At 44.8% G+C, this 21,535-nt stretch overlaps 3 protein-coding genes and 1 long non-coding RNA gene across 5 annotated transcripts; 3 read left to right on the forward strand and 1 right to left on the reverse strand.

Moving 5' to 3' along the window:
• Nucleotides 1–2,035: 2,035 nt before the first annotated feature.
• On the forward strand, nt 2,036–7,673 carry LOC131887217 (fibroin heavy chain-like). The gene is made up of 2 exons (XM_059235770.1): nt 2,036–2,279; nt 2,357–7,673. The coding sequence occupies exons 1-2, from the start codon at nt 2,138–2,140 to the stop codon at nt 7,504–7,506; spliced, it is 5,292 nt and encodes a 1,763-aa protein (XP_059091753.1). The 5' UTR covers nt 2,036–2,137; the 3' UTR covers nt 7,507–7,673.
• A 903-nt stretch (nt 7,674–8,576) lies between these two features.
• Nucleotides 8,577–14,968, forward strand: LOC131886333 (uncharacterized). 2 transcript variants are annotated; one of them, XM_059234622.1, is made up of 6 exons: nt 8,577–9,578; nt 10,938–11,153; nt 11,615–11,758; nt 11,863–13,038; nt 14,267–14,474; nt 14,604–14,968. In XM_059234622.1, exons 1-6 carry the CDS (start codon nt 9,004–9,006, stop codon nt 14,820–14,822), a joined length of 2,538 nt encoding a protein of 845 aa, XP_059090605.1. In that variant the 5' UTR covers nt 8,577–9,003; the 3' UTR covers nt 14,823–14,968. The 2 variants fall into 2 exon arrangements, with proteins under 2 accessions (XP_059090605.1, XP_059090606.1); XM_059234623.1 differs by lacking the exon at nt 8,577–9,578 and adding an exon at nt 10,657–10,868.
• Nucleotides 14,969–15,718: 750 nt separating this feature from the next.
• Nucleotides 15,719–17,476, forward strand: LOC131886334 (protein takeout-like). The gene is made up of 2 exons (XM_059234625.1): nt 15,719–16,209; nt 16,286–17,476. The coding sequence occupies exons 1-2, from the start codon at nt 15,925–15,927 to the stop codon at nt 16,889–16,891; spliced, it is 891 nt and encodes a 296-aa protein (XP_059090608.1). The 5' UTR covers nt 15,719–15,924; the 3' UTR covers nt 16,892–17,476.
• Nucleotides 17,477–18,312: 836 nt separating this feature from the next.
• Nucleotides 18,313–19,961, reverse strand: LOC131886335 (uncharacterized). The gene is made up of 3 exons (XR_009373911.1): nt 19,802–19,961; nt 19,716–19,734; nt 18,313–18,595 (listed from the first exon to the last, which is right to left on the reverse strand). It is a non-coding gene; the product is annotated as an uncharacterized LOC131886335 (long non-coding RNA).
• Between the last annotated feature and the right edge of the window lie 1,574 nt (nt 19,962–21,535).

The following is a 21,535-nucleotide window of genomic DNA, read 5'->3' on the forward strand; positions in this document are numbered from 1 at the left end:
TGGTCGTTTACCGTGCAATATCGCCAGAACAAGGAGAACTCCGTCGGAATTTTCGTAACCCTCTTCTACTTCATCTCTGTTGCTATGCTTGTCACCTCTCGAATTCTTGTCTTTGAAATGTTTGCTTACTCGCTCGGTGCTGGCCTTTTCGGCCAGTCCATGGCCTTTGTGAGCTCTCACGTGCTCCTGATGTCCATATTGCACTTTGTTTTCTCCGACTCGGCCGCCCAATGCCGAAGGCAACCCGACCAGAGTCCGGCTCAATGGGCACGCCAGATTCTCCTGGCTGTTCACAACTCGCTCATCAATGGCTTGGCCAATTTGTACGTCCATAACAACTTGGAAATATTTATCCAACACCAGACCAAAGTGGAATCACCCCCTTCGTATGGAGCGTCGGATGTTCGTCAACGGACCCTAATCCGACAAGTCCTCTGTGATGCTGTGATTCTCATAGAAAATGCCATGATGCTCTCTTTCGTCATGTCCAAGGTGGATTCCAAATCTGACAGGGTTGAAGAGGCGACAATTTTGGCCGTGGTGGTGGTTGCCCTGTATATTTGTGGAATGGGGATGAAAATATTCTTTTATTGCTGGTGCCATCCCTGGGCTGAGTTGATTCGGCCCCAAAGTTACACGCAATACAACGGCTCAGTGGTTGTCTTCAGTAAACACATTGATTATCATGTCGATATCAGACGATGTCGAGTCAGGCTATCCCAGAATCTAGAATCTGACAGGAAAAGATACAAATCAATGAAGGCCACTTCGTCCACAAAATCCGCCAAGTTTCGACGTCCAAGTCCGGCCATTCGAATCATCGAACCCAACGATCAAGAGCATGTACAAATGAATGAAACTGACCATGACGATTCCATTGAAATAACCGTGTAAAGAATATAGTACATGTATATTTATGTTGTTGAAACCAAATACAGACGCTGAGAACAAACAAAAAAAACAACAAGAAGGAACTGGAGGGACAAAATACATCGTCGCTCTGTTGAGCTGAAGGAGCAGTGTCATTTGTATCTCTCGCTGTAACGACTCTTGTAGACTTTGGGTCATTGATCTTGGGTGAGATCTTTCCGTTTCATTACAAGTGTTCCATTTAGGTTTGGAAAAGCCTGCCGAAAGTTGAACTATTACTTGGGATGCTGTCCAGGCACACGCAGAATTAAGGAGCTAATTACGACAATGACTGAAATTTCCAAAGCTCAACCCGAGAGTAGCAAATTCTTGGAGGATGAATCACAATGACCACCTGGACCAACAAATGCATCGTACGTACCGTAGCCTCTCGACCGACCATGGTGTTCTGTATTTAAGCTCAGACGCAAAGGAATTCATCTAATAGATCTCGTTTCGTTTCTTTTGACTTGCCAAAACATCTCTTGGGTTCTTCCTTAAGCCCATGAAATCCTCGACATAGGGACTCATCTCACGAGCTTCAAAGTGTACATACAAGGCCTAGTCAGGCTTATTCAATCCAAATGCACACCTAGACCTGGCCAGGAGAAACTGCCTTTCCAAATGTAATTGCCAATTAAGACTTCTGAAATATCTTGAGGAAAAAATTGAAAAAGATTACGTCCATCTTTCGCCGAGAATCTTGGACCACGGCCTATACTGTTTCAAGCTAAGATAACGAAAGCATCACCGCCTACCTTACCACTTTCCTCTTGCCTGAATTTACGTAGTAGTTGCAGTACTCGCATGTGTAAGAAAAGTCAAGCCACATGGAACGCTTTATCCCACATCATCACATTGGATCTCGAGCGAGCTTAATCAATTTGTCTCTGACTTACGGGACAAACCGTAGAATCTGTGCTGGAGATGCATCGAGAGAGTTCGACGTCATGTCCGAAACTTGGAAATGTTCCAAGAGCACCGGCTCCCAAGTACTGTGGATAGTGGGTACGAGTGGAAGGGAGAGGGGAATGAGAGACATGCTTGCCCTCTAGAGTAATGGAATGAAAAATAAGCTAAAGGCTGAAAGCGATACAGGCTCCGACTGCATCGAAAAGTTCAGTGCTGAGTTGGGAACGGCGGCTTCTAGAGTGATTCTCATTTTCAAGGCGAGGACTGGACCAGCCACAAATTCTTCTATTGTGCTCTGGCAAACAATTAGTACAACATGGCGAAGGAAGAAAAGAAGACATTCATTTCCACTACGGTGAAAGACTCTTTTTTCGATGATCCGTTCTTCAAGGATTGGTGGAGGGATTTTGATATGCCTGTCAAACCCGCCACTCAGCAAGTGGAAACCCAGATTACAGGTATGCAATCCCTTTTAAGGGCACATGGGAGGCCAGTTCTTTTTTTATATGTAAACGCTTTATCTCTGGCCTTACAGGAACAGGAACACCTCGTCGATCACTGTTGGATTCCTTTTTTGATCTGAAGTCGGGCAAAAGCTCAGGGTTCGCGTCTGCTTCGACCATTGCCCAACAATCGTCCATGTCCCTGAAAAATGGGCAGTATTCAATTGAAGTGGATATTCAAGGCTTTGATCCAGAGGACATTGATCTTCGAGTAGAGAAAGGAGAACTCATCGTGGCTGGAGAGCGACAAGTCAAGCGAGGAAACTCCTTTTCCAAGCGTCTCTTCAATCAGAAATTTCAATTGCCCAAGGGCATTGATATCAATAAAATCGAATCAGAAGTCCATTCTGATGGGAAATTGTTCATCTTTGCCCCTCAATTGGAGGCTGAACGAGTGGGTGATGACGATGAGAGCAGCCGGGAGGTCACCAAGTCAGGTGAAACCACAACAACGTCGTCCGAGGCCGAGATTGCCTTGGAAGGAGGTGGAACTGCAAAAACAGCGACTTCTGGAACCAGTTCCAAGAAATCCCAAGTTTCCAACATCAAGAAAGAAGCGGCCGATGGATCGTTTGAAGAAGAGATTGTGGAAGAGGAGGAGTTCTTTGAGGAATCATCATCGACTACTACCAGCACCATGCAATCCTTTGGAAACATGGACATGGGTATGGGCAGCCTTGGATTCGAAGGCTTTGGTAACATGGGCAGCTTTGGGTCTGGAATGTTGAAGAAATTCGATATGGGATTCCCGTCCCTCAAAATGGGAGGAGCGGGTGGAACCACCAACACTACAACCACCAAAACGGAAGAGAAGCTGAAGGCCGAGAGGGGTCGAGTCATCGAGATGTCTAAGAATGAAAGCACCAAATCAGACATCAGGGAAATGACCATTCCAATTGCCATAACCCGAGATGGAGGCGTGGCCAAACCCAAGACACCAAAGCCAAGGCTCTTGCCTTTCCAGTTGGAATTCTCCTCCTCAGACAAGTCGATGCCGAGTGCTGATGACATGTTAGCTCAGGTCCAAAAGCAAATGGAGAAGATGCAACAAGCTACCATGGGACAACTTCAAGAACAATTGGCGTCCAATGAGGATGATCAAAAGCCGCAACCGGCAAATAATACAGAGTTGGAAAATCAAGAGTTCTTCGTCCCTCTCAGTCAAATCGGCAATGTTCAACGAGATGCTTTAGCCGAAGCCACTGCCATGGCAAAGAGGAAAGGCGAACATTTCGAGCTTGTGGTCAACATTCAAAGGTTTGCTCCTGAAGAGGTCAAGGTCTACGTCACCGGACAGAACGTCATTGTTCAAGCTGAACACAAGACTCCAGAGGGCTTTGTCACCGACAGCTATGAGCAAAAGTTTAGCCTTCCAGAGGATGTAGACACCGAGAGACTGACTTCGGGAATATCTCGCGATGGTATCTTGATGGTTCGCGTCCCAAGAAAGAGCCCAGAGCGATTAATTCCTATTCAGTACGATGCCAAGATCAATGCAGTGCAGCAAGCATTACAGAAATCGGAAATCAAAATCGAAACAAGCAAGAGCTCGCAACAGATACGGGAAGAATTGGCGAAAGAGAACATCGAACCTATGAAAATTGAGAAACAAGAAGATGCCATTAAGGCTGCTTCAGCCGAGGTCATCGAGGCTCTTACCATTGGTGCCGCTCAACAAGCTGGCAGTGAGGCAGGAGAGGAAGCTGGGGCGAAAGTTGCTGCTCTAGAGGCTCAAAATTTCGCCAAGGCTGCCATCGAAACAGCTGTTTTAGAAACCGCTCAAGCCATTGGTATGGAGATCGCGGGAGAACTTGGAGCCAAAATGGCCATCCAAGCTGCCAAGGAGGTCGGTTTAGCAGCAGGTTTGGCAGTTGCTGCCGAGGTTGGGTCCGAAGTCGGTCGCGAGGTTGGAAGAGTCGCAGGTGCTCAAGCTGCTTCCATTGCCGGAGCTGAGGAACTGGCCAAGATGAACATGGCTGAAATCACCGAGGAGAAGGCCAAGGAACTTCAGCCCAAATTTGTGGAAATCGGCAAAGACGTTGGAACAAAGATTGGCGAGAACGCTGGAACAGACGCTGGTAAAAATATCGACCTCGACCGACCCGTCAAAGAGGCACAAGACGCCGCCAAATCAGCCGCTGAAAAAGCAGCCCTCAAAGTCAAGGACTTGGTTGATCTGGCAAATGAAATTGGAACAACTGAAGGTGGCTCCGCTGGTCAAGAGGCAGGAAAAGAGGCAGGAGCTCTAGCTGGCGAGACAGTGGCCGTCGAAGCCGCTGTGCGAGCAGCAGAAGAGGCTGCAGCTAAAGTAGCAGAAGTCATTATCGGAGAAGCTGGCATCAAAATTGGCCAAGATATTGGCAGATCTGTTGGCAAGCAAATCGCCATGAAGTTGGGCAAAGAAATGGGGGCCGAGGCTGGAGAACCTGCTGGAAAAGAGGCCGGAATTGAAGCTGGCATTGCTGCGGCAAACGAGGAAATAGCCAAGGAAAATCCAATGGAAATAAATGACGAAAAACTGAAGCAGATCAGAATCAAGGTCAAAGCCATAATCAGGAAGAAGGCCCAGACGGTCGGGGCCAAGGCTGGTGAGGAAGCAGGAAAGAAAATCGACATCAACGCAATCATATTGGAGGCCATTGAAGAGGCTAAACGAGTTGCAGAAGCCACTGCCCTTGACATCAAGGCTTTTGAAACAATGGGCGCAGAGATTGCTGAGGAAGCCGGCAAAAAGGCTGGTGAAATCACAGGCAAAGACGCTGGAGCCATTGCTGGTGAAAAGGTTGCCATTGAAGCAGTCATGAAAGAAGCACTGGCAATGGCCGAGAAGACTGGAGCTGCAATCTTCGGCGAGGTTGGCGCCAAATTGGGCAAGGAAGCTGGTGAAAAGGCTGCCAAAGAGATTGCATCACGACTTGGACGTGAACTTGGCGCTGATGCTGGTCAATCTGCTGGTCTTTTGGCTGGAGGCGAATCCGGCATGATGGCTGGCAAAGCCGAAGCCCAAAAACACAACGTCATGGAAATGAACGTGGAGCAAATCAATTACTTGAAAACCTCATTGGGCCAATTGGGAGAAAAGGTTGGCAAAGAGGCTGGAACAAAGGCTGGAACCGATGCTGGATCCAAGATTGATATTCCACGAATCTTGAAGGAGACGTTAGATTCCGCTAAAAAGGCTGCTGAACAGGCAGCCAATTTTGCCAAGGCCAGCGAGCAAGAAGCCACTGCTAAGGCTGTGGAGGAAATTGCTATCAATGGAGCCAAAGAAGCCGGTGAAATTGCCGGAGAAGCTGCAGCAAAAGAGGTGGCAGCAGATGCGGCCATCGAAGCCCTCCTTGGCGATATCATCAAAGTCAGCGAAGAAGAGGGAGCCAAAAAGGGAAATGAAGTCTACGGGGAATTTGGCGCCCAGATTGGAAAAGAGGCTGCAGTTGCCGCGGGTAAGAAGGCCGCTATTGCCAAGATTCAAGAGCTCATTGGTAGTGTTGCTGGGCAAATGGGCAAAGAAGCTGGTGGAGAAGCAGGTCTTGCCGCTGGTAAAGTAGAGTTGAAGAAACACGACTTGAAATCCATCACAAAAGACAAGATCGCTACCATCCGCGCTGCTTTCGAACAAGTTGGAACGATCTCAGGAAAAGCTGCCGGCATTAGCGCGGCCAAATTGGCTTTTAAAAAGATCGATGTGGAACTTGTAATGGCTGAGGTTCGGGTTGCAGCCAGTCAATCTGCAGAAAAATACGCCATCAAAGCCAGAGAATTCTGCAAGATGGCTGTGAAGATTGCTGAGGAGGCTGGAGCCAAGGCAGGCAAGTCCACTGGAAAGACCATTGGAGCCGAATCTGGTGAAGATGCTGGTGGAAAAGCTGGTGAAGAAGTGGGTCGAGAGGCTGGTCTTAAGGCCGGAACCGAAATTGGTGGGGAGAATGGGGGTCGTATTGGTGCCGAAACTGGCGCAGCTGCTGGTAAAAAGTTTGGCTTGAAAGTGGGCAAGTTGGCTGGCATCAAGGCCGGTGAGACCTTTGGGTTCCAATTTGGGCGTATTGCTGGAGGGAAAGCAGGCCTAGAGGAAGCTATGAAGGCTTTCAAAATTGGAATTACCAAAGAAAAAGTGGCTTCACTGAAGAAAATCTTTATCGAGGTGGGCACGGCCGCAGGAACCACAGCTGGAACAACCGCCGGAAAGACCGAAGGGGCCAAGGCTGGCGATGAAGAAGGAAGAAAGTTCGCCTATGAAGAGGGAGCAAAGGCCGGTGCAGCAGCGGCCAGGAAGGCCATTGCTGGCGAGGCCAAGTTCTTGAAGGCTCAAGGTCTGGAAATCGGCGACAAGATCGGAGCAGATGCTGGTGAAAAGGCTGGTCTAGAGGCTGGTGAAAAGGCCGGCGCTGATGAAGCAGGCAAATTGGGTGGCGATGAGGGTGAAAGGATTGGTCGCGAAATCGCTGGCGAGGAAGGCGCCAAAATTGGTCGGGAGATTGGTGAAGAGGTTGCTAGACTCGCTGGAGCTAAACTTGGAAGAAAAGTGGGTCGCACAGCCGGTCTTCATGCCGGTCGCAAAGCAGGGGCTGAAGCTGCCTCCAAAGCCGGCGAGATTGCAGCTAAAACCATGACCAGAGATATGGTTGACAAATTGAAGAAACTATTTGAAGAGGCTGCCGCCAACGCTGGATCAGCTGCAGGTGCCAAAGCTGGTATGGAGGAGGCCATTCGAGCAGTTCAACGAATTGCTATTGAGGCTGCTGCCAAAGCTGCTAGAGAGAAGATTTTGGCCTTGGCTTCCAGGGGCGAAATTAAACTCTCTGCCTCGTGGAAACCCACGGCTCTCATTTCAATCATTGCAACCAGAAGTGACCTTAGTGACATGGACAAAATCAAGCTAGCTGCCAGAGCCAAAATGGAGGGCAATCTGAAGGAGCTCTTGCCTCAAAAGTTTGCCTCCAAAGGTCTCAAGAAAGACGAAGACGAACTGGAGGGTAAACTAAGATTTGGAGACCATTCCAGTGCTCAAGCGTCTGAGGATGTCGATCCCATGGACAAATGGAAGACCGTGGTGTTCACTGACCTTCCTGATGCGGATAAGAAGCCCGGTCGATCCGATGGAATCAAGGACAACGTCAATTCCTTGCGCCGACGATTTGAAACACAGAATATGAAAGATAATGAAGCATATGTTATTATGTAAGGCCGATAACCCTTGTACTATCTGTTGCCTCTGCAAGATTTGTTTATATTTATTAGTGAACAACAATCATCGATCTAAACAAATTGAAGGATGATATGAAGACAATGTTCCGTCGTGTGAAAAGCATTACAATTTTAATATTGACAGTTAATAAAAGTTCCTACTCACGTTTTGAAGATCTGCTAAAATACAAAACGACCTTCCAAGTCCTACCCACGAATGATGACCGATTTGCTCCGCTTGAGCTCCGTAGTTGACGAACCAGTTCAGCTAGCACCCATTAAAAAGCGAGCACTTTCCACATCACCTCTATAACATAAAGATAAGAGGTGCGGGAACGTCTGATGGTGATGTGACCACTGGATTTGAACTCTTTCAGGACCCTGCTTGAGGCAAGTATGATGAAACCATGACAGGCAGAGCGCTTTCACAGGGAAAGATACATATCCAATGCATGTACGGGTACAAAAAACAGCTTTGGAGCGCCTTCGCCCAAAGCTAACGGTATCTTGTCCACACTTTATCTTTTGGCATCTTTGCTACTAAATACAGAGTCCGATACCCTTCATAGGCATTTATGAGGCTTTCATTTTATATCAAGGTCACCTTCTTCGATGCTTCGTTCCGGCATTTGATCTGTGATATTTAGTTACATGGGGAGTGTGAGCACAAAAATCTAAAAAGTCTACCGTTAAGTTCCTGTATCCAAAGCCTGGCTCCCTTCCAGGTTATTCCACAGAACCTACTTGCAATGATTGAGGGTAAAGCTGATGGGCGAGGTGTTTTACCCATAGAAATCCATACTCACCTTGCCACTAGGCATAACATTCAAGAAATGATCTATAGATCTGGAGATTTCAACGGACCGATATCTTAATGAACGGAAAAACTCGCCAGCCTTCCTTCGCCTCGTTTTCCACCGATCTCTGTTCGAACGAATACGACGACTACTTTTCGTCGCAGAATATACTGTACTACGCGCAATCCAAGAAAACGGCCGCAGACGATTGTTTTAATTTAATCCCAACAAGTCAGTAGAAGATTGGAGATTGAAGAGCCTACAGATCTCTCCTCCGCGTTCTTCTTGCCCGGGTTATAATCACGAATCATAACCACAAAATTGTAAAGCTTTGACGACTACTCGCCTTTAGGTGGTTGTCGAACAATTTCTTCGCTATCGTCGCGTTCTGAACAATTTGACTCACCCGTCTATTACCAGCGTCATATGGCGGTATGACATGTAAGAACCCACCTGGATTCAAATCGAGGAGACTGGAAGTGTCCACTACTCGCCTAGATACCGAGCAGTAATGAATTGCATCATGTGAACGACGGAGACGAAATAGAAAAAAAAAACAAGATCCTATCAAGTGAAATTGAACAAGACCAAGATGAAATAGGCGATCATATCCATCAGTGCACAAGAGACACACGTCATTAGGATCAATTACTAACCCTTTAGCAGTGCCAGCTATCAGTCCATATATCAGAAGCAAAATGAAACTTTCAGTCATATTTCTTGCCATTTCAATGGGGCAAATCCTCACTAGTCAATCATTATCCACGGTGCCATACAGTCCGCAGATGCGGCCTTCCTCCGAACAAAATGGGAATCTTCAGCGTAGACTGCTCTCTTCGGGTTCATTTCTGCCTGGTTTGGGATCATTCCAGTCACCCCAAACATCTTCAATCCGGACTCAACGAAGTCAACAATCCAATGCAGCCAGCTACAGTGTTAACCAACCCGCCAACCATGTTAAAGGAGGTGTCTCGCCAGCCGTGAAAAACCCATTCATCGGCCAAACCCAGGCCCAGTCCAATGGAAATGGAGGAAAGTGCAAATACGTCCAGATGAAAGGTGGTCCCATTCCAACTGGCAATTGTCACAAAGGTGGAATGGCTTGCGAGAAACAATGTGGATTTGGCGAGGCTGAATCCCGTTGCTCCGTGGTCATGGAGCAAGTTTGTGAAGAGATCCCTGAAAATCAATGCGACACAATCTTGGACACCATTTGTGACCCGATCGAAGAGGAGGTTTGTGACGACGACATCGAGCTCGAACCCAGAACCAAGTAAGCTTAAACTATGAAAACCCTATTCCGTTTGGCCATGTTGGTCTCGTCGAAACAATTTCAATATCAGCTGGATGTTGAACATCTGCCAAGGTTCATGACCACTCTTAAATTTATCCTTACCATCATACAACAGGTGATGGGGGGAGGGGGGGGGATGCTCGGGTGTCTTGGGAACAGAGCAATCTTTGCACGCATGACGATGGACATCTCTATGACCTTGAAAAGAGGATGGTATCTTGTCTTTTGGCCATCGCCGCCCCTCGGTTGTCTTACAATTAACTGTACCCGAAGTCTTGATCGTGAAAATGGGAATGCTTTAATTTTGAAGCCACTTCGGCCATTGTGTTGGATTGGAAGTGTGGTAAGAACTTCAAATTACGAGACAATTGCGCTTCGATTCCACAAAAGTCGAGGCCTACCATCAAAATGGTTAAACTGCATGTCCGGACGTTGGATAGCAGGAAAATATTACGGTGTAAGGTGACCACAAATGACAAGGAATGAACCGATCCCACCACAACTTCCATGTGAAATTATGTCCCAGAACATCCTCGTGCAAGTAGCAAAAGCAGAATGACATTGAGAGATCAAATCTGTTTTGCTCGTTCCAACGAATTCAAGCTTTTGAACCAGAGATTCTTGATTTGTTCTCATCATAACCAAGCACGAATCAGTAGGAATTATTTCATAGACAAGATTGAAAGTGTGAGTCAGGAAGAAACTCTCAGGGAATAAATAATTCCTGAGAGGAATTCGGTTCCCATGCACTCTTAACAAACGCGATTAATTGTTTCATTCCCCGCCAAAAAGAGACATTTCGCAAGTCGAACTTGAAAGACATCATTTAAGTCTTGGCTTCTGTCCGGTAATTGTTCGCATACTTCCCAGCGAATTTTTCCTTGTCAAACGGTTTATACATAACGATCTCACAATGTATTTAAATCAAACATGAGCCAGTACACATTAGTTAATTGATGTTTTTAGCATGATGTTTAGGCGTCATTTCGAGAATCGTTTGTCGAAGGAAGTTCGGCTTCTTTTCAATTGTCAAGTAAGGCTTCCTCCCAAGAATCGAAATTGAACCAGAAAATGAGGCAATCGACAACGATCGATAACACTTCAATCATCCACTGAGGCTAAAATGGGAAATCGAAAATATTTACGCGCTCATGTGAATTGGGCAAAAAATGGAATTGCCAAAGATCAGCTCAGGAAACAAGATGCTAGTGCAATAATAATTGCTTCAGCAAAATTGTGCAAAATAGTGCAATTCCACCTTAGTTCAACGTCTGGCAATTTTGTTTTTTCGTGGTAACCCCAACAAGCCCTAAAATGATCAATCCATCTGAATAATAGGTGTGAATTGGTTGAGGAGAACGAATGTCAAACCAAAAGTGAAACCGTTTGTCGAATTGAGTCCACAGTCGAATGCAAAACCATCGAGAAAGCGGCTTGTACAACCATCCGTGAGCCCGTATGTACGGTCTACAGCGACAAGCAATGCAAAGATGTCCCTTCGAAAGAATGCCAATTGGTTTCAGACGTGGAATGCAAGGATATGGTGGAAACCAGGTGAGTTTGGGTAAATGTCTGATCTGATCATCGGCACCTGACTCCCCAAGGCAATCGAAGCTACTTAGGGTAGGTTTAATGACAAGTTGGTTGGTCAAAAATTGGTGTCCAGAGCCAATCTGAATGGTTCTTGAAGGTACCAGCCTCATGTCCAAAGGCAACTTGGCTCTTTTTGGGAGCGAGAAAAGACATATGTTTGGCCCACGATTGGGCAATAGAGGCGATTCATTGCATCTCGGGAGGAAAAGAGACCCAATTCTTTAATATTGATGAATGGGGGAGTTTTACGGTGGCTCTTTCGAAATATCAATTGCTACCACTAAACCGAGACGGGAGGCGCAAAACAGCCTAAACCTCCAAATTGCACCCACAATGACAAATAGCCACATGCACATTCATGAGATCATTTACAGTAGGTCTCTGCTTTGACTGTCTCTGAGGTTTCTTCCCTACCATTCAAGGTTCGAGGAGGAATGCACGACGGTGGAGGAGGAAAATTGCAAGACAGTGTACGACCCTGTTTGGGAGAAAAAATGCGAGATGGTGAATGTGACTGTTCCTCAAACCGACTGCCAGGAATCGGTGGAAACGACGTTGGAAACCAAGTAAGTTCCTCATACGACGACGTGGGGAAAACTCGGTTGGATTTCTCGCAATTGACATTGAACACGCCCCAAATGTTTTCATCTTGAATAACAATTCGTTCCAGGTGTGAGGTAATTGGCGAGGAGATTAGCACCCCTGTGTGTGTTACAGTCACCGAACAGGAAGTGGAGGAGTTTTGCGAAGACAAGCCCGTGGATGTGAAATGCTTCGAGAAGGATTGTAGGCCATCATCCAGAACGACATTAGAGAAGGTCTGCAACCCCAAAACCGAGCAAGTCTGCGAAACCGTCCTCGACGAGATGAAGGAGCAGAAATGCAAGACCATAGTGCAATCCAAAATTGAAGAGGTCTGTCGAACTGAGACTGAGCAGAAGTGCATCACGGAATTCGAGTACGTGTGTCAGAACACCAGTCCAGCGCCGAAACAACCCGCCAAACCCATTGCCCCTTTGTCCACCGAGTATGGCGTACCATTGGCTGACCCCGTGGGCCGCTCCGATGACGTGAGGGTTCTCAGGTCCAATCCAAGCATTTCCACAGTTACGGCCAGATCCACCACAACCAGCACAGAGACCACCCAGAGGGTCAAATTATCGACTACTGTTGCCACCACCACCAATAAAATTCGAGGCTTGTCCCGCGTCCGACATCGAGTCAGATTCGGATCGAGAGTCAAACGGGATTGGCCAGAACATCCTGGGCTGGACCCTCCATTTGGATCCACTGCGTCCTCGTTTCCCAACTTCCCTGTGGATTACACTGCCTCCGGAGGAACAACGTATTTTCCACAGGAAGTTCCATCGACTCAAGGCTACGGCGCATCAGAAACGGAACAGCCAGCGGTCCAATGCGAATACAAACCGAAGAAGAATTGTACCGAGATTCCAAAGCAATTTTGCGACCAAGTTCCCAAAGAGATCCCAGAGGAGATTTGCATAACCGTGCCGAAACAAGTGGCTCGGAAAGTGTGCAACGGAGTCACCCGAAACAATTGTGACGTGGTCTCCAAGGTCGAGGCCACGGAGAAATGCGACCTCGTCCCATCCAAAGTTCCTACTCAACGCGTTTGCAGCTCTCGATCGAGACCAGTGGAGCGAGAGGTGTGCCAAGATGTCCAAATGCAAGCTTTTAGAGAGGAATGCCAACAAGTTCCACGGACAATCCCCAAAGTTGAATGCACTAGTTCAATGAAGCCCATTGAATTGAAGGAGATCTGTATCAACGTGGACCTTCAACTCCCACGAGAGGAGTGTTCGACATCCGTCAAGCAAGATTGCAGGTACAAAATGGTCCAGGGATGATGCATTGCATTGCACGAATTGCATACATCCCAACGCATGTTGGAGTATGAACCACTGGAAATGTGGACGGGATGCTAAGGTCTGGAATTTACATATGGGTAACGAGAGAACCTTTTGCGTTTGTCTTCAAGTAAGAACGGACCTCAAGTCGTTGCTAAATTTGCAACTTAATCGGACCACTGGATCAAAAGTACTTCCCTCTCAAAGCTCAGTACGTAACCATGCACAGAGTGGATGAGCTAGCACTCTTTTGGTAATCAATTGCTTCAAAAGAGTTAACTCATTCATTCTATTGCTTTGAGCGGGTATAACTTTTGACTCAGTATTTGAATTGAGCTGAAAATTGAAAAGAAAAGTCATGGCGACCGGGGATTCGTCTTATTTGAACAAGAAAACAATGCAATGTCTTGACTCCGGAATATCAACGTTCGACCACAGCATTCCCGCGCATATTCCACTGGTTCATGGTCTAGGCAAAACGAATCAATTGATTCAATTGTTAATATTGTTACTTCTCAAGTGCTTGATTGAGAGTCTTATTAGCTATTATGGTAGATTTAATGGCTAGCCATTCAAAATGAAAGAGTCTTATTCATCTTGATATTACATATATCATCGACTTGAAACTTGCTAGTTTGATATCGAACTTGAATTAACAGATTCAAAAATGGAAAATCTAAATGTTTCTCGTTTTTGATCACTTGTAGGGACAAGGTAAGCTTCATTTTTTTTGGTTTGACTTTTGGCATGTTTTATTCAATTATGGACCAATTTTATCTTCGGTCATGGTGCTGCCCAACGACAATTTTAACAAAACAAAAAAAAGGTCCAAAGGGATCTTTCATATTAGAAAAATGCCTCCCTCGTCACTTTTACGTCTTGGGTCCACGGAAAGAGGTGAAAATAATTCCCAATTTTCATTTCTTTTTTCTTCTCCCAGATTGAACAGGAAATAGGCTATAGAAAACTAGAATTAAAACAGTTTCTGTCAGTAAGGCAAAATTTCTTTCCATAATAATGTGTGATTTCACCTTTCTGGCTTGACTCGTTTGGGTCTTAAATCAGTCACGTTTTTCCCTTGTCCTCTGATACCGACGTCTTCACCCAATTCATTAGTTTGAATTATTGAATTGTCCAATCAGAATTATCCAATCCGAGTTAAATGATCTCAATCACAAATCATAGCCTGATACTGTTTTCCCCCAGATATGTTCCAAAAGAATCGACCGTTCAAAAGTGCGAACCTAAAATCAGAGAGGAGTGTCAAACCATCATGAAGCAGGAGTGCGAAAGTGTGTGCAAAGAAGACTGCCAGGAGCAAGACAAACGAGTTTGCATGACTATTCCCCAACAAGAATGCAAAGAGAAGCCTCAACAGAAATGCGAGGATGTTCCCAAAACCGACTGTCGCAAGGTAAGAAGTACTTCAAATCCAACGCAAAGTTCAGTTGACTATCGCTCAACCTCCTGCTAATCTCTCTCTAAGGAATAAGAAGCCACGAGGAATATATCTTACACCTCTGAACCACCTTTGTTCTTTCAGGTTCCACGGGAGAAATGTACCACATTCGAAAGAGAACCAAGAAGGGGATCGTGTCGTACGGAGACAAGGATGGACTGTCGGCGATCAGAGCGACAACAATGCCGAGAAGTGGTCTCCACACAATGCAAGCAAGTTCCGCGGGAAAAATGTGACGATACCAAACGGCAGAAATGTAACCAACGGTGTGAACCTGTGTATTGGTGTAAAGTATGCTCCTAGGCTAGAAATCCTATCTATTAACAAAATTATTAGACCTACAGTTTCATTTGAATGCGAGGAAAAACCAAATGAGAGCGAAATAGTGTGCAATATGTTGGGGTCAAATTGTTGTAGATCCATGGATCGATTTTACGTTCAACCAGTGTCAAAGATATATGTTTCGCCTAGTGTCAAAATGAAATAAATGATACGTTGCCGGACCCCATACTTCATACTTTGCATGCTGCACTATCAACGCTATCACAAGGTGATCTTATGATATTGTCCATCGAATTCCCACGACTCTAAAACGTTGAATGACAAAAGCGTCAGAAGGACCAAGGGGAACGTTTTGATCGCGGCTAATACTTCCACTTCCAAGAATATTCGACGGGCCGTCATTCTCAAATTCACTTCAGCATGGCACCATCACCTTAACAAAACATTAAACACCATTACACACACCTGAGACATGGTTGTAGGACCCTCCAACCAGACGTCTGTGTTAGGACAATTGTTTGCGGGGCATGCAAACCAACCCAACAAGGCATATGGGCTTGACCCGTCCCGACTTTCAGGATCATCTAGCGAATGAGGCCTCCACGAACTTGGGCCCGCCGAACGCCATCTCGCCAAACTCGCTTACCTTCATGTGGTCCAGGACTATCTTTGGTAATCTTGAATCCTTAGTGGCTAAACCAAAGAGCACACACACACACACACACACACACGTAAGAAGCCGCCTAGGTCCATATCTAGGCATGCGTTCTTCACTCCTCAAGCCAAATGGTCATGAGGGCCATTTATCGGGACTGATTCCTTGGGTACTTCTCATTGGAGAGGGGCAGACAGACGCGGCGACACAATCCCTCTGTCATTGGTTTTTGGTTCAAATCCCTAGTTCTTGGATCTGGGAATTCGTCTTCCCTGAGGTGGAACGGGAACTTGCATAAACTGTTGTTATCAATTCGGACCTCGACAGGTTTTACACCGCTTGTGCTCACGAGTGTATGTACATCCAAGTTCAACTCGGTTGATCTAATCGCGAGCATTCTCCGCCAGTTCACTTGAGGCTCAGCATCAACAACTAGTCACTTTGAACGTACCTAACTAAATCTTAACCATGCGTCGCGGAACTTTGTCGATTCTTATATTGCCGGCCATTATTGTGTCGTGCTTGGCTCAAAGTGTCAATTTCGCGGACAATCTTCAGATTTGCATCAAGGGTGAAAACTTTGAAGAGGTGGGCATCAACAACTGTCTGAGATCCACTTTGGAAGAATTGAGAGGCACCATGAGGTCAGGACTCCCGGAGCTCAACCTGCCCCCTTCAGAGCCGCTTCAAATCAAGAACATCGAATTCAGCTCCAAATTGGCCTTTGTGAATGTGGACTCGCAGTTTTCAAGCGTAAGTGGAGATAGTTTGTTAGTCCGAACACAAATATCCAGGGCTAGTCATGGATCATAATTTGTACACCTTTCAGGTCACCGTTGTTGGCTTGATCAATTTCGAGACTCGTCGAATTGCCGCAGATTTGATCAATCGCAAGTTGTTCTTGGACATTTTTGTGCCCAGCTTGGATATTGATGGGAACTATGCCATTGATGGCAAAGTTTTATTCGTTCCCATTGGTGGCAAGGGAACTTTCACCACTAAGCTCCAAGCTGTGTCTGGTGTTGGATCAGCGAACATTGTCCCCGTTGGTCCTCCTGGCAACCAGCGCCTCACTATCGCCAACACATTCCTGGATTTTGATGTCAAGGCCGTTCAAGTTCAGATGAACAATCTGTTCAACGGGAACAGTCCTGAACTTGCCAAGGAAGTGAACAAGGTGTTGAATACCCAAAGCGACCTGATCATTAACGAAGTCAAGCCCCAACTTCGAGAGCGAATGACTCAACTAGTGGAGAAAGTTATGAACGATGCATTTTCGAAAATCAACGCCAATGACTTCATTTTGAGCATCGAAGAGAAAAGGGCCTCCTCCTCAGGTATCGGTTCTGGCAGTTCTGTGCCCATTCCTAGCCCAGCTCGCCAGCGACGAGGTCGTTTCCTCTCCGAATTGCGCAAACTCCCCATTCTTGGCTGAAATGGCATTCCCCCAAGACCAAAGTGACACAAAGTGATCTTTCATGAACTAATCCAATTCCTACAGCTAGCCATTCCCACAAGCGAGATTGATTGGGGTTTCCCTTCCTTCGAGGAGGCAAAGTTAAGTTATCTACCTACAAATTCTGAAACTCTGACCTAAACCATCCCGAATTGGTGAAGCAGAGTGGTTTTCCCGCACTTCTACGTTAATGACCAAGGGCACTGTACTCGTTGGTCTGCGCAAAGCAAAGCTTGACCAGACTTGCTACCCTGTCTGTACAGGAAGTAATCTTCCAATCTTGATGCCGTTGTTCTTCCTCCTTCTCCCAAACATTTGGTTAAAATCTGGTCGCCTTCAATCCATCTGTAAATTGATATACAGAGTTCTTTGAACGGATCTGCCCTTGGAGTTTTCTGTAGTGTAACAGTAAGGTGAAGAATCGATTGTCCTGATCTGTGCCAATATTCTGTACCTGTACTTTGATTTGTTCGCACTTCTATACAAACAGTATCTCTCAGTAAGCCAATGTTACAAATGTTAATCGAATGGTTGTAAAATTTAATAAACGTGAGCTGATCCTAATGTTTATTTGGAATAAATATAAGATGCAGTCCATTCGGCTTTGAATTAGCAGAGAGGGTAGCACCCTTTTTATTCCATTTGCCAACTAGTTCAAGCATTGATTGATACACTCGAGAAGTCTGAATAGCTCCCCCCCCTCCTCCCAAGATAGTTGCATAACTGAATTCATGAAAATTTCGTTCGCCTCGCACAAAAACAGGGCTCTCAAGAACAGGTTCCCGTATGTCTTGCAGTAGAGTCCTTCAGGAGAGGAAAAAAGTATCTGACTTGCGCCAAGCCAGCAAGAAGTGATACCGAGTGCGCCACATTGGACGTGGAATACGTGATGCCAAGAATGGGAGGAGGGCTCAACTGATACTGTGGACGATCAGCGATGGATATATGTACGAAAGAATTCTGAACTATCGAGTCATGGGGAAATGCTAACACTTTTTGGATGTGACGCCAATTGTGATTGGTTCGCCACATCAAACCAAGGAAGGAGGCTTCTGGTTGACCTCAGACTAATCCTTTCACCAGGATTTCCTCGATGAATTTCTGCAATAAGAGCAAAGGTCAATTCGTGCCAATCGCAACATCAATTATCCGGTTCAAGATAAAAGAAACATCATTTTGCACAAAGAGCTTACCGTGATTACCTTTTGGTTTGCAAGCATGAGAGCTCAAAAAATGACGTTCTTCATTTTCATGGCAACATAGAAGCAAGTTTATGTAATACTCCGAGTGTATGTAACAAAGGACATGGCGATTGAGCAGCGGCTACACTTCAATTCGCCAAGCAATTCTGGTGGAGATCAAACAATCTTATGAGATCTGATTGATGAGAAAGACAAATGTTCCCATAAAACCTGAACTGATTCCTGTATTCTTTTCATATTAGTGTCACTTTTAGGGACTGGATGTTTTAGACCCTCTTTTCTTTTGTCTGATGTTGTTCATTTCAACGCGCGAAAACAATTTTGGCCTATGGGTTGTTTGACCCCGACGATCCAGATTTTGCAAGGCCATTCCGGTTTGGCTTCTGATCGAATACACCTTGAGACTTGATGGCATCTTTGTGCTTTTGATACTTCAAATTCGGGTGTCCTTAGGCTTCCGCAAAATAATTACTAATCAAAACTGCAATAAGAAAAGCATTGTTTGAACGTAACACTCATTATCAACGAAGTCTTGCTTTAATTGCATACAATAACTAATTACCCCTTGCCCAATTATCTTTGCGTTGACAAATGCAAGCTTGATATCAATTGCTCTATGAATCAAAGGTGAAATGGCAAATATCTTGCCAGCGTGTTTTGTTATAGCGTGCCTGTAATCAAGGACTACCAGATAACGAGATACATACAGAAATACAAATATGTCCCTGCTCTTATAAGGCGCTGTGATTAGGAGAGACCCCTTAACAACGAGGTTGGTATCTCTTCGGAGTGCTCTTTTCGAGTGCCAGCCTTTTAGATAGAGGTAGATTGGGAGCATCGATCTTTTACTGTTTTCAGGCCGAATCTTTGATGATCTTGCGTAAATTTTAACTATCAGTCTTTTTGATAAGTTGATTGATTTGCTCAAACTTGCAGATTTTACAAATTTGCATTTTGGGTCTCCACTTGGAACATCTTTTAACATCATATTATGAACTCTCTATTAATGCCTTGTTTGGTAGGCTATGGAACGGCCAATTATGTGCCTGCCTCTACTAACAACTAAAAGATTTGGGGCTAAAAATGGCAAGATCAAGATGGTGGATTTGCCAAAATTCTATTCCAACTTGGAAGCAAAAAACAAAATAAGTGTTTTGTTATATCATAAGCTGTCTAGAATGGGCAAGAGTTGTGCTTGCATTAATGAACGACAAAATACGATTTGAACTCGCCAACAGTTGAATACAAACATCAGTTCAACAATGCTTCTCATAGAGGAGTTACCATGACAATTAAGTTTAAGAATAGGTATTCTGATGAATTATCTTTGAATAAAAATGTCTTTACGAGCTACTCACATAAATATACTCCCAACTCAGTTTAGCATAAGTTGGGTATTGTTAACCATAGATAAAAACACCAGCGAGTCATTATTTCACAATTTCAGCTAGTTGTAAATACTGCAGTTTTTGAGATGACTCGCAAAATGCTTTGTCGAGTTTGAAAAAGTTCTGAATGATTTTCAAGAGTCTCGAGTCTTTCAGAGTCACTTCAAATGGCTCGCGAGTCCTTATTTTTGGCAATGGATGTTCCTATAATACCTGTTGTAGCCTTTGTAGCCTTAATAAAAAGAGATTAATGAATATTTAGCTTTCAACTTTGACTTCAAAAAATGGTCATGACTTACAATCTGGTCTCTCTTGGGAATGGGTAGCCAAAAAGAGTTTCATTAGCATTTCAACGAGGTAATTTATATTCCAAAGAATCGCCATTCCTTGGTGAGCCAGGACTTGCCTTGCGTCCGTGTTTGATCGAATGTCAAGTTGTAGTGTTTAACGGAGTGTCATACTCTGGTCCCCGGCTCGACTCTCATTTCCGACCTTTCTCAAGGAAACTTTAAGACGCTAAGCTCATCCACAGACGGAGAACCAATCTGATACGAACACTACACTGCCTATCGGTAGCATGTCTACAAACGATGTTTTGGCTGGCTCCGCTGACCAACCCTGACACCTTACCATTCAAAATACGAAAATAAACAATCATTAACACGACTCGCAGATCTCGAGACATTTCTTTGGACTCGTTTGCAGCCCTAGCTCTGGGCAACAGTTATTTATGCAACTAAAGACCAGGCAAAACAGGATGTAGACCCTCGAGCTGAATAGGAAGATGTATTGTTTGACAGAGCTGGGGACTAATCGTAATTCAAATTACAAATTACATTAAAATAGTAATGACAAGAAAGACTACTTTTGGAAGGGCGTTGTGAATGGTTTTTTTTATTATTTTTTTGATGCTTGGCGAGTTTCTAATCACAAACTCTTTTCCATCAGTTCATACCAATTATTTCTAGTTAGCGCTAAAACGTTTCCTTTGCTCATTGTATATCAATCAATTCACAGCGAATAAATCGTTTCAATGCTCTAAAGCATCTTTCTAGTATCTAATTTCGACAGATTCTTAATAAAGGTGCAATTTATCTGCAATTGATTTAAGCTGGCATACATAGCATAATCATAACTGATTGCAGTTTCTGCAGATGCCAAGGTACTTAATAACAAGATTTGACAATTGAATTGAAACTTATTTAATTTTGTCGATCAGATGACCCATCTCTGCTGTCTATTCGAAACAATAATTGTCCCCTGGAATTGAGTGAACATTGTTCCATGCACATTATGTAAGATCGACAATGAAACGCTGATTCACATGAGTGGTCGTGAATGAGACATTGTTGGCTCATCATGCCATTCGTTCATTTCATGCAGTTTTTCATTAGCGCTTAAAGCCTTGACTGAACGATCATACAACAACTCATATCTTAGAACTGGTTTGTGATAAAGTCATTCTTTGAAAATTAGTTGTAAATCTTCTACAACCTGAAGCCTGCTCTTTTAACGCTCTTACCTCGGAGTTAATAAGGCTTGGACGTTACTCAGAATGAGCATGAATAATTACGTTCAGCGTATTTCCATTCTGGTTAATGTCCAATCACCAAATCCCAAGTTAAGACCTTTAAGAAACTCGCCTCTGGTCCGCTGTCAATGAGACCCGAATTTTCCTCGTGGCACGCCCTCTTATCAAGTTAAATCTGGATGCACGTTAGAATACATTTTGCCAATTACATGTCGTTTTAGCTTTTCATCCCCAATAGAGCTGTCCTCAAGAAATTGAGCTCCTATTACGTATTGATGGGTAATTTTAAAACCATTTTGGCCCAAGGGGTCATTAGTTGGCCGCCCTCGTCTCCAAATCCACGGACTTCTACAAATACAAACCTCTAGAAGTCGGTGCCAAATCCTAATTTCTAAGACCCTGAATATTTGCCAGTCGAGGTACCTGAGTTAGGAGGCTGAAGGTCGTTGTGAAGGCCAAAGGGAAATAATTAAATATATCATATAAATTGAATAGCTAAGAA

The sequence above is a fragment of the Tigriopus californicus genome, chromosome 9 (assembly GCF_007210705.1).
Source record: "Tigriopus californicus strain San Diego chromosome 9, Tcal_SD_v2.1, whole genome shotgun sequence".
Taxonomy (NCBI): Eukaryota; Metazoa; Arthropoda; class Copepoda; order Harpacticoida; family Harpacticidae; genus Tigriopus; species Tigriopus californicus.

Bases quoted from the DNA above. Each gene is read 5' to 3' on its own strand.
- LOC131887217 (XM_059235770.1), top strand. From the start codon at position 2,138: ATGGCGAAGGAAGAAAAGAAGACATTCATTTCCACTACGGTGAAAGAC. The intron at 2,280-2,356 runs GTATGCAATCCC...CTGGCCTTACAG, and splicing joins AGTGGAAACCCAGATTACAG to GAACAGGAACACCTCGTCGA.
- LOC131886333 (XM_059234622.1), top strand. From the start codon at position 9,004: ATGAAACTTTCAGTCATATTTCTTGCCATTTCAATGGGGCAAATCCTC. The intron at 9,579-10,937 runs GTAAGCTTAAAC...TCTGAATAATAG, and splicing joins GAGCTCGAACCCAGAACCAA to GTGTGAATTGGTTGAGGAGA. The intron at 14,475-14,603 runs GTAAGAAGTACT...TTGTTCTTTCAG, and splicing joins CCAAAACCGACTGTCGCAAG to GTTCCACGGGAGAAATGTAC.
- LOC131886334 (XM_059234625.1), top strand. From the start codon at position 15,925: ATGCGTCGCGGAACTTTGTCGATTCTTATATTGCCGGCCATTATTGTG. The intron at 16,210-16,285 runs GTAAGTGGAGAT...TACACCTTTCAG, and splicing joins TGGACTCGCAGTTTTCAAGC to GTCACCGTTGTTGGCTTGAT.